Genomic DNA, 17,080 nt, shown 5'->3' with positions numbered 1-17,080 from the left:
GTTGGGTCAGAACCAAGTGTTGCCCATACCTGGGTCTCCGCAGCCATTGGTGAGAGCCGGTGCCAAAGAACCCACGGTGTGGTTCTGGCTATAAAGCATGGCGTTGTATTTTTTTTTAATCACCGCAGGTCTTTGTGTATGAATGTATCTAATTATCAACTCTGCTGTGAGATTTCTTGGACGGAGATGATCGTTTGTCATGGTAATTCATCACGCTGGTACTCCAGAGTATTGTGGCTTTGGCAGGCGAGAGGAAGCGGATTGAGCCACATCCACCCCCATGCCTCACTGATGTAATGCAACAAACGAGGGGTATCCTGGCGGAGACGCTGTCATGAGAGCTGACGATGAGTGAGAGAGGCTTTTCAAGGCATCTTCACTGGGAAGGAATATGGTGCCCAGATCTTTCCAGCTCCTCTCAGGGTTCCCCATATGAGTGTCATTACGATACCGTAATGCATAAGACTGCCGTGTGTTTTTATTAGTCCATTTACCCATAAGGCACTAGTGCCAGAACTGGAGACAGTCTTGCAGTTTTATTTTTATGCAACACCAATCATTAACTGCTATAGATCTGGGAATAGATAGAGATATATAATTTGTTTGTGCTACGTTTGTCCCCATTCGTGCCACTGAAATAAACGTTTGTGCTTTTATGGTTTTGAAGATCTTAACATTAATTTTAGGCGCGTTACTTTGGAGTAACAACCTGCGACTACAGAATAGGAGACTTTTTATGTGTACTATGCAGCAAAAATGGGATTGTTCACCTCGTGTTACAATGTGCAATAGACTCAAATAACTGCTCTACCAAGGAGCCATTGTGGTCTAGAGTAGAGCGTTACTCGTCTAACAGAGTGCAAGACATGTTTGTAAATGTGTTCAAGTTAGTAAGAGCTTTCACATTCCTTAGACATAGGGTACCGGTTTCTCCGAGAGGGACCACAGTGGATTTTGTCAGAATCGAATGCTTATTGAAAGTCATGCGAGTTGCGGTGTAAATCCATTGTAAACATTGCTAAGACGTGAAATTGCCTCTCAGCCCATATGAAGAATAAATAAGTCAGAATCCATTAATCCAGGATCAGATCGTCAGAAATCATCAAGCTGACAGCGCTGGGGCACATTGAGACCGAGAGTACATTAGTGCTGCAGTGCTCAGCTGACACGTTGGAGGTTACTCATTATTTTGTGTCATTTGGATTCAATGGTGCGAATTTAAATCTCCGCAAAGTTTTGGCAGCTATGAAACAAGCGAGAATAAACACCCACTGCTTCTGTATTTAAAACTCGACAGATAATAAGGGGTGACGAGCATTATCACTCCGCTCCGCTGTTCGTGTGCGATCATGACATCTCATTTGTTTTCTGCCTTTACCGCATACAAGCAGTCATCAGTTGCCAGATATCTGCGTCGGAGCTTTGTTTAACACTTATTCTAAGGGAAAAGGATGGCCTGCGTCCAAAAATGTGCAGCTCTTAACGGACAGTGTGCTTAAACAGCAGCTCAGCCAGAAATGGTATTTAGTCATCATAAAGGAAAACGAAGATGAATAGTGGATATTAAAGCACTTTACATTTCAATGATATTCAAACGTTGACAGTCCAAATTTTCATTGTCAAAGATTAGAAGAATCATTCAAAACTGTTCTCAGGCTATAATGACCATCCCTACAAACAACAGCGATCGCTGACATTGAAGTCTGGATGCAAAAACGTTCTGCCAGCCTGTTCATGAAAGAAAAGAATGTGGGAGTAAATCTATTCTCAATTCCATGAAATGTTACAGTATCGTATTGTTGTGCAAGTGAAAGATTCAAGTTTTTCAATAATCATATTAATTAATTCGTAAGCTAGCCATCAATTTGAGCGTATGGATATTTACCTTTTGATACTGGTGTTCAAAAACTAGGAGACCCCTGAAAACAGCCTCCTTGCCAAATATACAACCTTTATTGCGATAACCTTTGTACGTAATGCTTTCCATGGGTGTGCCGGCCAATTGTACATAGGTTTGTGTGGGGGGGATGTGTGTTGTCCATGTTTAATGGTTATTGTTGTAGGTGTGCGTTTGGTTTTTTGGTTTTCCAATTCTTATTGGACTTGTTCTTAGTGCTGCCACCTGCTGTGTGTTTCAGGAAGTGTTTGTTCTGCTGCAGAAGACAGAAGGAGCCTTAGAACATAAGAACACAAGTGTCCAGTCGAGAGGAGGCCATTCGTCCCATCGTGCTCGTTTGGTGTCCATTAATAACTAAGTGATCAAGGATCCTATCCAGTCTGTTTTTGAATGATCCCAAATTGTCTCTTCAGCCACATCGCTGGGGAGTTTGTTCACATTGTGACACCTCTCTGTGTGAAGAAGTGTCTCCTGTTTTCTGTCTTGAATGCCTTGAAGCCCAATTTCCATTTGTGTCCCCAGGTCCGATGGCTGAAAGTCTTTTTACTGTTTATTCACTCCGGATCAGAAGTGTTCTTCAGTCTGTAAACCAGAATAAACCACGAAGCGAGAAAGGAAACCGGAAAGCAATACAGAGCATCGCAAATACAATGTGCAACAATGTCATGAATAACAACATTATTGAAATAACGTGATTAAATGTATGCAGCAGCTTAGTTGAATAAGGTGCCTGAATTAAGGAGTACCTGGTGTCGTTGTGTGTGGTTTTGGAAGATGGAGCTCAGTTTAACAGGCCGGTGGTGACAGACGTGTCTTCTGAGCTCCTGCATCTCAGACCGCTGGTTTAGATTTAACCAGACAGACAAGGTGACTTTGTCTAGTTGTTACACGCAGAGGAATTAGCTGTAGGAGAGATGATGACTCAGAGGGTCGACCTCATGCTCAAGGGTGGTGCCTTGATTCTGTCCCAGAGGCCCTCAGCAGGACACGGCACTTTATTAGTGTAGTAACAGGGACTGCCAGTGTGTCGTGCCGTGTTCCTGGTGGAGTACACGGAAAAGCACTTTACATGCTCTCAGACAGCCTGTTATTTTCCTCGTATTTGTTTCCGCTGGCGCGTGAACCCGGTTGCTTTTTAAACCAAACCTTTATCGTTTGTGAATTTACAGTTCCGGTTGGTTATATCCATACGTTAAGGCAAGTAGTGCAGGCTGGTTGAGGAGTCATCATGTGACAAACACATTTGTCTTGATCGCTGATTTGTGACCGGTGCAACAGTGTCTACTGGTTTCTCGTATCCAGCAGCTCAGCGCCAGGTCTCACGAGAGCATCACACGGGAACGGACGGGGAACTTGAATGTCTTTGTTGCTCAGAATGGGCAGACCGTCCCTTTTAAGAACAGCTTCCTTCATCAACTGAGACCAAGTGCCTCACATAGCCCCCTCCCGTAGATAGCGATCAAATATTCATTAATCCTCCGGGATGACAGACGCCGAGTGGAGCTGGGAGAGGCGAGCGCTCGTCTGCACCGGTGGTCTGACCCTCATTGGAGGCTGTAATGAGGGCAGTGCAGACTCGCGACTCATCTTCTCAACACCACTTAAACGCCCTCATAAGGAGATTGCGTTTTTTCCCCTGTTTTTTAAGCTAAAATGGTTTTGGTCTATTTGTTTGGTAATATGACATTTTCCCAAGTGAGCAATCACGTAAAAATACATTCAGATTGTTTTTCCTTCTCCGTGGCTTCTGTGAATGCAATGACGTGTCTGACATTTTGTGGAAATCCTCCCCAGCAGTATGTACAGTATAATTATGCTTGTTTCTTTTTCTTCCTCAAACTATCTACCTCCCCCCCCCACAGGGCTACTTGAGGCAGTGCCGGAAGAGGAGAGACATGTTCAGCGACGATCAGCTTAAAGTGATCTTCGGGAACATCGAGGACATTTACAGGTTTCAGATGGGATTCGTACGAGACCTGGAGAAGCAGTACAACACCGAGGAGCCCCATCTCAGCGAGATCGGACCCTGCTTCCTGGAACATGTAAGTACAGACCCGAACCCGGCTCAGGGCCTCACGTTTGTCAGGCTGATAACTGTGGGTCGTATGCCTGTCAAGGGCTAGTCTTCATTATGTTAATTCTCAAGTGAAAATCAAAGTCCTTTAACTCCATCAGCAAGGTGTGTACAATACAATACAATACAATTGTCACTATTTCAACAATCCACACTATATGGGAGAAATATTTCCGCTGAACACAATCCCACATCAATGAAAACCACTGTTTTGCAAAATACCAGCTTGTAATATCGATAAAGTTGTCCTGTTTCAAAAGCTGACATATTATCAATCCCATGTTGTGGTTCCTCGGGTACAAATATAAATCGCCAAGAATAAAATCCGATTGTAGCAATCTGGGTGTGTTGGGGGGGTGGGGCTATTGAGTGGGAAATGGTGTGTTCCAGGGTCAAAGGTTAACCCACACAGGGGAGCGGTGATTGAGCAGAGGGGATCATGGGGCCAGGGGATAAATAAGGGTGATCGGCCCCCATGGACAGATTCAGATTTGTTTCAGACTAGTGTAGTGAGAGAGAGAGTGTGAAACCAGGTAGCAAAGAGCCAAAAACACTACAATATTATCTGTCAGGAGTCGTTCCAGAAATAAATGGCCTCAGCAGCTGGAGGTGTCTGTGGTTCAATTGTTCATGTTGTACATTTTGAAAATTAAAACGTTTTAGTGGCTGCCCTGAATAATTGGATTATGCACTGAACTGAGCACAGTTTTGTGTTCTCTACATTTAGACTTTGCTTTCAAGCTTGAAACACAAATACTGGTACAAACTTAAGGACTACATTTTGTTTTGTTTTTTTATTTGGTGACCTTCCTGCTTTTAATGGATCTTTAACCAGTTAAACGGTAAGAGAGACCTGTAAAATGTTCTCCCTAGCCTGAATAATTTTTCTTGTTAGTGACCATTATTCTCCATAAAGGGCATTCAATTCAGGTATTAACAAAGGCAGTTGTCACAATTGCCTGATTCTAATTAAACCCTCCACTAGCTGCCTCTGTTCGAACCTTTCGTTTATTTTTATCGGCTTCACAGAAGGGAATCCCGTCGCCATTTTGACAGTTTAACAAACAGCTGCCGCGAGCAGAACAAGACCGATCATCTTATTTAAACTGTTCTGTTAAAACGTCAGCTCCATTTGCTAATAATAGCCGTTGCTGTGTTACATAGGGGAGGGAGACGTCTGTCGCAGCTCCGAAGCAGTTTAAAATAGAGAGAACCAGCTCTGTGCTAAAGCGCAGCAATAAGGCAAAGCACTCTAGTTGAGCGTTTAGAGCAGAGACTCTAAACTGTGACGTTGGCATCCCCTCTCTTCTATTTCTTATTTTCTTATTTTTCACTGGTTTCATGTATGCCCTGCTTGAGGTTTATCTATTAAAATGGGATTGTAGCCCTTTAGAGGACTGATGTTGTAGTTAATGTGTAATTGTGTATAGTTGGGATAAAAAACTCTCAAATCCTGTTGTCATGTTGGAACGCTCTTCCATGATGGACAGTTCCTGAAGCTGAGGATGATGTCACCAGCATGAATACACAATGAATACACAATGTAGACCAGAACCATTTTAAAAGCGTTGTGAAATTGTCCGGCCTGTATTCAGCGTTGTTTCCGGAAGACGCGCTTCCTCCCGGGGTGTGGAGACGAATACCCTTTGGCCAATGTTTGGACCGTTCAGTCACCAGAATCGAAGGTGTAAATATTGATTGAGCAAACGGAGGCTTGATCCCGATGAGAAATTATAAAGGTCTCGAGAAAAATCATTAGACTTGTAAATCTAAAATGAGCCCCGTGAGTGAGCGCATGCTTACGAGGGACGGCGGTGCATAATTCCTTCTAATGTCCCCGATTGTGTTATCTGCCACCCGATATATGCAAGACTGAATCTTTTCCGGGTTCGGATCTGAAGAGGAAAGATTGTCAACTTGACACAGAGGGATGCAGCCTCGTCAGCACGCTCCTGCAGCGATATTAATGATGCTCCTTGTTGGGGGAAATGAAGCAGATCTGCGAGCAATAAAGATGATACCCTGCTTATTGCTTCACTGCAGTGATGCTCCGGTGAACGGCACAGAATAGAAATCGATGTCATTTCAGTTGAAGCAAACGACATACCATATTTATTCAATTTAAAAATGAAGCGATTTTCAATTAATATATGCACTGCTCGTTTCACGTGGCTGCTCCGTGTATACCCAAACGTGGCTTGTAATTAGTTGAAAAAAACACACACACACACACACACACACACACACACGGCCTAGAAAGCTTAGGTTTTGATTCACAATCCTCAGCTTTAATTTATGCATTGAAAAGATGTGAGCCTGTGAGCCTGCCCCCAAAGAAAGAAAAGAAAAGAAAGCAATGTTATGGTCTTTTAGAGGCTCTTTATTTAGGCCTTTATGTCAGAATTGATTAGCAAGTCAAACCTCCAGAACAGTCACAGCGGTCTTGTTTGATTGTGTCTTCTGTGGAGCCAGGATCCCAGCAAACCTAATCAGGTTCAAGATCTCCATTGAATGGAATGGTGTTGTGTATCAGCCATTAAAGGTGATTAAAAAAAAAATCTTTTGTAATCTGAATATTGTCCCTGTTTGTGTAAAATACACAGAGCTGTAATGTGTGTGGCGGTGGCTTCTCTCCGCTCGCCCTGGTGACACGCGTCTGTCTTTGCCACCCACAGCAAGACGGCTTCTGGATCTACTCGGAGTACTGCAACAACCACCTGGACGCCTGCATGGAGCTGTCCAAGCTGATGAAGGACGGCCGCTACCAGCACTTCTTCGAGGCGTGCCGTCTCCTGCAGCAGATGATCGACATTGCCATCGACGGCTTCCTCCTCACGCCGGTGCAGAAGATCTGCAAGTACCCGCTGCAGCTAGCCGAGCTGCTCAAGTACACGGCGCAGGACCACAGGTGAGCTGGAGGCGGGCGTGGGGGGAGCAGGAGGACGGGCTGTCACGTGTCGAAATGAAATGCAAATGAGAGACATTGTATACACATAAAACGGACATGTTTTATTTTGGTAAAGCAAATGATAGAAGTGGCTTTAGCTCTTTTGGCCCTTGTTTTCGTATTACTGTATCAGGCGTGTACTTTGTCCTTTGCCGTGTTTCTCTTTATTGTGGTTTCACTCTGCTGGACTACACTTTTCTGTGCTCTTATGGTCTTTACTGTGACCTTTAGTAAGGGTGTGTCTATTTATAAGTTGCAACACACATCTTACACACTGATATTGTGCGCGTCTGGGAGGACGAAGTTTGGACAGGTATAAATGATTTGGTCCGCCCTCGCCTGAGACGACACACAATTGCTTTTCCTCAGAATCAATCCTCGAGTTATGTTCGTAGATTGATATTATCCTCAGCTGTGTGTTGTGCTTCTGTCAGACTGTTGCCATGTTGATGTTGAATGTGATTTGAAAATTGTACATGAAAATTATGGAGCTCGTGACTTTGATTCGTGTCTTGACCAGGGCAGAAGCGGAATAACCGAAAAGCAATTAGATAAGAATGTTAATTAAGTGGCCCATCTAGCTCACATATTAGGTGGAGGAGCGTGGCTGTGTGTATGTGGAAAGGTGCAGATTATCCGTGGCCTCGCTCTGAAACCCCGGGAGGATTGAGCTGCCGTTTGCAAGAGCCCTGATTATATGCCTTTGTTTGTTTTAACATCTTTCGATTGAACAGATAAAGTGTGATCTAAAGACGTGCCAATCAACACCCGAAGAATAGAAGCCTGGGATTTTAAGAGATTAACACATGAACTTTAGACTTAATGGCAGTGTGATGATATGGTTCCCTTCTTTGTGAGGTTGTGCAGCCCTCCCTTCTAATCCACTGATGAGATGGGCTGAAGAAGATACCCAGAGATGCTGTACGATTAGAACTGAGTTTAGGCTGGAAATGAATGTGCTTCTGATTTGTACATTTACACAGGAGGATGGAGAGATATACTTACAATTTTACGTGACGGCAAAATCATGTTCTCTGCTGTGCGTTTACAGCTCAGCACCAGGGCTGAGGGTTGCTATAATGAAGGTATTCTCTCAGGGATGTGTATAAACACCTTGTGTAATGTTTAGGTAGTACCTTAAAAAATGTGAAAGCTTTAGTGCCGGGTTGTAAGGATGATTCATGCTGGTTGGAGATTGGCAGGCAATGTAGCCCTGCACAGTTGGCCAGCCGTGCATTCTTTTACACTCTCACAACAAGTGTTATTGTGTTGTTGGTGTTCTTGTTATATATATATAAATTTTGTTTTTAAACGCTGACAGGAAATTGATTCACTGTTTCTTTAAGACAGGCGTCTCAAACTCAGTTCCTGGAGGGCCAAGTGTATGCAGGTTTTCATGCCAACCGAGTCCTCAATGACTTAATTGATCTAAATGTTTAATTGGGTAGATACATTTAAACGCCTATCCAGGCCCAGGATATTTTATAACATACTGTACCTTGAATCAGATGCACTTTTAGACCATCAACTGTAAAATACCTTGCAATATATTGTTTAAATATATCAAATTGAATAATTAATTAGACAAATTAAGTAATTGAGGACTCAGTTCGCACAAACACCAGCATACACACGGCCCTCCAGGAATTGAGTTTGAGACCCCTGCTTTAAGACTTTCTAGAGCCGAGTGCTTCATTGAAATTCAGATAACGCTGCAATTTAGATTTTCTATGAAGAACTGCTCTATGGGTGCCTAAGAGACTAAAGTAGGAGAGACTGGCTTCATATAAATCAATTTTTAAAAAGGTAGACATCTTCTTTGGTTATTTAATTTTGTATTTCATAATTTCATACTTGTTTGCTATTATTCTCCTTGATGTACGAATGCTAGAGCACCAAAGGACAGACTGAGCTCAGTAGTGGATGTATGTTTTGTGTTCTTCCTAATGTAGCTGCCACATGAGGTACCCTGAATTACAGTCCTTTTGATTTCATTACTGACACGTCAAAAGCTTTAGTCTGTTTTCACCTCACCTCCATGAAACGCAAACTGCGACCTCCAGTGTGCGCGGCAGAAAGAATGCCACGCAATTAAACGCTGTCAGAATCGATTTCCGCATGTCACATCTGATTAAGTGCCAAGCGCTTTTGTGGCTTGTTTAATGGTAAAAATGTTGGGGAACAAATCTGGAATAAAATCATATTCCGGCAACTGAAATAAGCTTCACTGTCACCTGCTCAGAAGTTGGGTTTCTTGCATTACTGGGATCACAGTGACTCAATCTTTTCCTCACACTCCTTCTGTTTATATGTGGCTTGGCATAAATACTGGGATTTATCTCACAAATAATCAGAGTAACCGTCTTCGAACATCCTAATCATCACATTTGAGATTCGCCCATGCCAGAGAAGCTAGCCGCCTTTGTGTTTGTAGTGATGTAGTAGGTGGCTGTCATGGTCACTAGACGAGTAATTACTTCGCCCAAAAGAAGCTGCTGTGGTCACCCTGCAGAAAAACATGGGTTTAAATGTAATTTTTTAAATATTTATGCTCTTAATGATTGTATGACCCAAGCTTCTGCTTTTTAATTCCACAAGCATGAATATATAAAATTCATATTTGCTGAACAAGGAATCGAAAGTAGATTGATTAAGGGTTTTGAATTTCAGGCTATAACATTAGAGGCCCAGATATTACATTTAAATTATTTCTGTTTATATGAAATAATTTATTTATTGAATTTATGGCCTTTTATTGTTGTCACCAGAATGATATAGGTGATTATTTAGGTTAATCTTCTTAACATTATTTAACTGTGCTTGTTTAGATATTTTCTTAATATGGAATGCACTTGTTTTCTGAGTCCCTCTCTCTCTCTCTCTCTCTTCTGTTGTTCAGTGATTATAGGTATGTGGCTGCAGCTTTGGCCGTCATGAGAAATGTCACTCAGCAAATAAACGAGCGCAAGAGAAGACTGGAGAATATCGACAAGATCGCACAGTGGCAAGCGTCCGTCCTGGACTGGGAGGTATGGATCTCTCCCCTCACACATTTCCCCACTGAGTTCAATGCTTGTCGTTTTTTTGTTTCCCCAGCAGTTGTTAACCCCTAAACAACAGTGATGCCCTCCAAAGAGGCTGTCTTTTTTTTAATATGATTTGATTTGAATTGATAAATCTGCACTTTATAGAATATATTCGTCCAACCCCTCAAACCTGAATAACCGATATAAAAATAGAAACCAGGTGTAAGTCAATGCATCTGTACAGGCATGCGTTACAGGTCAGTGGTGGGCAGAAGACCAGTGAGAGCAGCCCAGTAGAAATGCTTGGTGTTTGAGAGCCGCTGTTCAGTAGTGGCGTTTTGATTACTAATTTAGCCGGCAGCAGCTTTCATTGTTTATTAGTCATCGATGCAGGTCCGCTGTTCCTCGCTGGCATCTCTCTAACACACTGGACTGAATGACTGATTTCGGCTCAGACGTAACGTGTCACTGCAGTGTAAAAGTAAAGAGGGACACATTTCACGTTCTTTGTGTATCCATTGTTGTTGTTGCTCTAAACTGGCATGCACCATTTTTAAACTTGCACGAACGAGAGCATGTGTATTTGTTTGTTGTAACCGTAATATTTAGAGTCTTATGCTGTAGCAGTTTTTGGCTCGCACTTGTAATTGACCTTTTGCTAAAAATAGCATCCGATTTCGTGTGGAAACCACCCGTCTGCATAAATATAAAGGGCTCTGGAATTGTTCTGTTGTGGCTCAGAAGTCTTTATGCAGAGATCAAAGGAGGAATATTACAAATGGAGAGAGAGAAAGGGAGTGATCGGGCGCTAAAATGAAGTTGCGACATACGAATATTTTTTTGTCGATGCATTGTAGGAAATTTGTATTTTAAGTCCAATACAAATAAACTGCCTAATATGAAAATGAATTTCTTCAAGTGACGGCTGCCTTCTCTTATGTAACTGTCAGAGATCCTACTGTATTGCATTCTCAGTTATCAACATTTGGGGGAGAATTCGCAAATAATGCCTTTGCCAGTTCACTTGCTAATATCTGTATCCCAGACTTGTGGGCTGTTAAACACTTTATATCACAGTGTCATTAATGAGTAATTGGTAAATTAGTTTATAAAACCATTAGGAGCCATTGATTCCATTTATAATTTATCAGTAAACCTATATAATATATGATCTATCATTTATATCATTTTGGGAGCTACCAAAACTATTTTATTTCAAATCTATTATAAATGATAAATCATTTATAAGTGGAATTATTAATGGCGTCTAACTGTTCTATAAACTATTTTCCAATCATTTATTAAAGACACTGTGCTATAAAGTGTTACTGTTAAGTTATAAATGACCTTTGAAATGATGCCTACTCCTCCAGTATCTTTATTTATAGTTTTATGATCTTGATCATCACAGTAAAGTAACTTTGTGTAACTTTTACTACAGATTCTTGAACAAACAAAACCCTTGAGTGGGAATAGACAGAGTGGACTATAAGAGTTTTAAAAGCAGTAGAACATGAAATGTAGGCTCTGAGATGCTTTTGGTTGCAGTGAAATAATAAGGTAATCAGTGTAGTATGCTTTTATTGGTATAATTGGACGTGTTCATTCAGAGTCTGACATGGGGAAGAATTTTGTGCTTTTGTATTTTCTCAGAAAATCAGAAAAGCACCTGCATACGCTGCCGAGATTAAACATGATGCATCATTATTCTGTTGCCTCGGGCTGCTTATTAATTTAAAGTACTAGCTTTTTTTTTCTTCTGCAAACTACAAAGAGATGGTAGTGGAATTGCTGTATAACAGATGCTGCTGACGCCAGAGGTCACCCGCCCCGACCCGCATGTTCATCTCGCAGTTGTTAATGCGTCATCCGTGTTGCATAACACACGACATCAGCAGACACATGCGTAATTAAGCCAGGACCCTCAGATAGAGCTCTGCGCTCCTCAGCTCTCGGGGGAAATGACAGGCCAGGGCTTGAGAAGGCAAATATGTCTGATATGGACTGAAAGATGCACAGAATCTGCTCTTGGGTTTTGATGTGCTCTCCCCATTCAGTGACACACATTCAGTGGAGCGTTAAGACCACCGCGTCTTGACCATTCTGTGAGGTCTGGAGAAAGGAATTTTGAGAAGCACCAAAGCTTTTGTTTTCACATAAACTCTGTATGATCTGTAACACAGTGGTACAAATCAACAGAAGTATGAATCAATGTCAGAAGTAGTTACATGCTGCACAGGCTATTCAGTCGTATTCGTGAGCTATAAATCATACCGTACGAAACCAACATGCCAGGTAATTACACCCTTAGCGAAGGCACTGTCTGTCACTTAAATGTATATATATTATACAAAAATACATCTTTGAAGAATGGTACATTCAATACTATTAGTATACCATCATTTTATAGTATATTATAGTGATAGTAACATTAGTTTTGCAACTTCATGTTTGCCCTTTAGAAAGAATCTCAAAGCTATTTCAGGCCATGTTGGTTTTTTTACATTTGATGATAGCTGTCTAAAATATACAGGTCACAGTGGTGGATTAACAATATGCACTTCTTGAAAGAATCGGGATTAGCCTGTGGCTCATTGTGCAACATTTTGGGACCCTTTGATTGTGATGGAAACTGTCATACGCACATAATGAGCTGCGACTGATGCTTATTTGGCTTCAACACACAGCACCCTGGGATGTGGGTGCGGAGAGATGCCGAGCGGTTTGCGTGTGGTGCAGCCCTCATGGGATACAGACGGGCACAAAAATGCGGAGGCACCAACAGAATCCAAATTGGCTACTGAACGCACTGTAATAAGTCCCTGCAGTGGGCGTGCACAGATTGGCGGTTGTGGCGCTCATGGGTGGGACAGTGAGACATCCAGGCCCGAAGGGAGATTGCTCTGCAGGGCCCCACTGTGCTAAAGCACGCGTCGGCTCCGCACCTGCACCCTTCGTTTGATGCACCATGGCCCGGGTCAATTATGGGTACAAGGTGTTTCATTAGCCGCTGATAAATCCGTTCGTGGCATGACTCGCTGCTCCGAGACATGCCGGGGTTGCAGGCGCCCAGATGAAGGGATTACAAGTGAATCGATGTAACGTCACCGTGCAGGCAGCTGCGAGCCGTGACGCTGAAGGTGACCTTCCAGATGAGCGGGGAGGCCCGAGTGTCTCTTGACGCCACGCTCGCGACTGATCGTCTGATCAATGTCTCTCACCCCGAGCGGCGCGGAACGTCTCTCTGTTGCTAATGAGGAATCTCGTCCCAAGAAAGGATGAATGGATATCTAAATTACCAGGCAGGAAAAAGAAGAGAAATCTCATGATTAAACATATTCAAGTCACAGCAGAGTTTTGAAAGGGTGAGAGGAGTCTCATGTTTTGATTGACATTTAGTTTATGTAGGGTTGTTTTAGGGAATTGTCCTGCTCTAAATAAGTGCAGATCTCTTTAGGGTTTGATTCTGTTTGAAGATGATGTTCTGTTTAGTTCTGATGTCTGATTTGGGGGTGACAAACATTTACACTCGTGTTGATTCGACTGCCTCGTTCCAGCATTTATAAAAACGAGAAACATCTGGTTTAAAAGTTGCAGTGAAAGGGGTCCCTACAGCACGTCACAGCAGCAACAATTTGACTGTCCCTTCCTCAAAATCAGTCCATATGACACTTAGATGAATAAGAACAAAGAGAATTACAATGAAGCACAAATAATACAATTACCTTAGACCTCCTATTTCATGGATAAATCTCCAGCATCCCCCGATGACGGAACAAAGGGGTTCGAATGCCGGTAAACAAATGAAGAAAAAGCTAATCCTGGCAATACAAATCGGCTCAAATCCAGTTAATCTCCAGGGTCCCTAGGAAGTGGTTATTTTGACAGGAGGACAGAACTCCTAAACCTTTCAGCAGAAACCGCAATCGTTATTCAATCAGCTCCTACCGTGGTATGCAAGTTTGTCAGCTCGTCAGACGCACGTCCTGCAGTCATCTCTCTAATCCTCTGTGTCCAACATTAATGTGGTAGAAGGCTTTCAATAAACCAGATGACGCTTTTCAAGCTAAATGCAAGAGTATACCTTAGATGAGATCCACAGCACTGCTTATTAGAAGATAAAACAACCAGCAGAAGTTTTGCAGAATAAAACAATCAATGTGGTTTCCGTGTTTAGAAAGTCTTGCCGCAGAAATCGTGCTGCTGAGGTGACATGTTTAATGGAAACAGCAGTAGAAACAGGTTATGAACCGCAGTCGTCAGCAGTTAATAATAGTTCTTCTGATTTACAATTGTCTAGTAATAAATACAAATGACTGGTTTGGGAGTATATAATGAAACTGTCCAGCCCAGGATTAAGCAGGGTTGAAAAGGGACATGGATGAATAGTCTTCTCTGTGTTGGGTCCCTGGCTGTTTGAACTGGGAAGAGAGGTGGTTTGGCCTTCGTTTCCCGAGACTGGTATAAATACAACTCTCTTGTGCTCCACTCCCCCGACACAGGTACGAGCGCTGCTTCACGTGTAAATAACGCATGGAAACGACCTCTGCAGTCCAGCGTAATGAAACAATTCAGAGTGCTCTGGTTACCTGTGGGGCTTCAATCTAAGCACATTTCTTCCTCCCTGAGGCACAGTTAGATTGAACGGGTTTTTTGTAACCATTAAAAACAAGATTTCTCACCATTGAGGTCTAATTAGATGCTTTATATTATGTGCAGAAAGGTGGTTAAAGGATTTTGTTTTGCAGACAGCAGGGAAAAAACAACACCTGTCAGCAAAATCGTAGCCACGGGCCCGGACAGGGAATTGGATCATATTTTTTCATTTCCCTGCTGAAATAAAATGTGGATGTCTAATAAACTACCTGCAAGGTGTACTTCAATAGCGTTTGAAAGCCTGTGTCTGTGTGTAGTAGTTGAAAGGGCTCGGTATACAGTACAGCTTACATGCAGGTAAAAATAATCAAGTCATTATTATTCAGTCTGTTAAAGGCTTCTGTAGATTTTTATAAGTTTGATAAAAGATATTTCCTGACAATATTTTTGCCCAGAATGTTATTGAGCCTTTAAATCATCTTAATTGGTGCTGTTGATCCAGAAATGCCACATAGTTACTCAGAAAGTAGAGTGATTGTTATGACGTAGGAAACAAGAAGCACATCGATACGTCTGGTTAATGCAGAGTTGAAACCCTCGCTGGGATTCAAACGCATAATAAGCCATTTTTAGCCGAACCATTTATAGCAGGCAAGAAAGTGCATCGGTAGAACTGCGCTGCAAACAAATCCACCTCTCATCCCATTTGGCTGGAACTAACAATGTGACTGTTTGTCTAAAGAGCTTGTCACACCTATCAGGGCTGATTTCATTAGCTTCCCAGAAGAGAGAATCCTCCATCACAGTCTAGTTGATGAATTCGTCTCTTTCGTGATGACAGCGTTTGTTTTTGTGTATCTTTATTTGTAGAGATCTGTCCATGTCCAGCATATCAGGACCGTGTGTGTAATGTGCTCGGTCTGTCGGAGAATCAAGCATCACCACACGGGATCAACAGCCGATCTGAAACTCCCACTGGCACAAGCGGTTCACAACATGAACGGGTTCCTCATAACGCGTCTGCTTTTAATGTCACTGTGTAATAATGTCCTTCAGCTGCTCGGGAACAGTGCTGTGAATGCGTTCATGAAGTGGGCACAAACATTCCCAAAATGTGTCTAAAATTGTGCCGACCCTGCTCTTGAGTTTCAGTGGTGTTGACTGTATTTTAATATCCCAGGTGAACCGAGGACGGAAATGAAGTGTGTGGACTTTCGTCTCGTTTGTTTGTGTGCAGGGCGATGACATCTTGGACCGAAGCTCAGAGCTGATCTACACCGGGGAGATGTCGTGGATTTACCAGCCCTATGGGAGGAATCAGCAAAGGGTTTTCTTCCTCTTCGATCACCAAATGGTCCTCTGCAAAAAGGTAGTATGTCCTCTAGTACTGTTGTTGTTCTTTAGTGGAGATGGATTTAGGCCGCTCTCAAGACCGTGTTTAGTATTTTTGTTGTTGTACCAATGTGTAGTGAGTATTCATGAAGCCAACTTGATGTCCACAATATTAAGATGACAGCAGGAAACAACAACCACTAAAAACCATAACAGCTGCAATGAAGGTGACCTGTGTTTGCTGTAGCCGCCATATGTGTGCTGTCAGCGTGTCGTTTTCTGTCACAGAGTACATATTACACTCCAGTAATCAGCAGACATCATTGTGTCGACTCGAAATCTAATTTTGTTAACAGATTACATCTACAGGGTGTCTTCTGCCCTCCTGAACAGCACGGTCTGCTTTATTTAAACAGAGTGATAGAGGTAGTCTATGGTAGGTAGAATGTTGTAAGTCGCCCTGGATAAGGGCGTCTGCCAAGAAATAAAAATAATAATAATAATAATAATAATAATAATAATGTTTTGATTCTTTATTTTAATTGAAAGTGGCCTAAAATTCATTGGCAACAATATTATTAGTTCTCAGTTGGGCAAACCCATCGATAAATCCAAAGTTGGGTTCAACTTGTTCAATGTGACGGGTATTCATGGGTAGAAAGCAAATTCCGGGGTGTTGTGAAATAAGGCCTTGTTGTGAACACACGCATGCATGTCACACGACCTCGAGGAAAGGGCTGTGTCTGTGAACGCCTTTCCCTGTGGAAGCACGAGGGCTGACAGATGCGTTGGCTTGATGTCCCTCGGTAATACGCACGATACTTCCAGTGAAATCCTAAATATCGGGCGAGCTGATCCCCTCCTCCGTCTGTGTGAGCCGCTCCCTGTCAGTAGGCTGAGAGGATGTGCGCTGCAGTGGGAGTCCGTGAGGAACCACTGTCTGAAGAAACGCGTTACAGATGATATAGGTTTCTTTCATCTCGGCTGTCTTATACCAGAACCAAGCCTTTCACGTTTTTAGCGACTCTTTTAATGACCAGATTTTCTCCATCAGCTGGAAGCCTTCATTATAGCCTTTGTATATCCCTCAACACACACAATGGCACTTGCTGAAGCCAGTTTTAGGTGATAAATATTGTAGCTTCTAGATTATTCTTTCTACACAATTTCTTGTGGCACCTTTTGCTAATGCATCAGAGACAGGGACT

The 17,080-nt window shown here is 42.5% G+C and overlaps 1 protein-coding gene across 6 annotated transcripts in view; it reads left to right on the top strand.

Annotated features, from left to right (window-relative positions):
• arhgef9a (Cdc42 guanine nucleotide exchange factor (GEF) 9a) overlaps window positions 1-17,080 on the top strand; it is a 116,449-nt gene that overhangs the window by 84,857 nt on the left and 14,512 nt on the right. For all 6 annotated transcript variants that reach the window (XM_066714689.1, XM_066714688.1, XM_066714692.1 and 3 more), the window contains 4 exons: window positions 3,760-3,939; window positions 6,647-6,879; window positions 9,818-9,947; window positions 15,778-15,909. In XM_066714689.1, coding sequence (XP_066570786.1) covers window positions 3,760-3,939; window positions 6,647-6,879; window positions 9,818-9,947; window positions 15,778-15,909 — 675 coding nt within the window. The remainder of the gene's footprint in view (window positions 1-3,759; window positions 3,940-6,646; window positions 6,880-9,817; window positions 9,948-15,777; window positions 15,910-17,080) is intronic.

The sequence above is a fragment of the Amia ocellicauda genome, chromosome 10 (genome assembly GCF_036373705.1).
Source record: "Amia ocellicauda isolate fAmiCal2 chromosome 10, fAmiCal2.hap1, whole genome shotgun sequence".
NCBI classification, from domain to species: Eukaryota; Metazoa; Chordata; class Actinopteri; order Amiiformes; family Amiidae; genus Amia; species Amia ocellicauda.
Note: the sequence above shows the minus strand (reverse complement) of the source record. Positions and strands in the feature narration are given on the sequence as shown.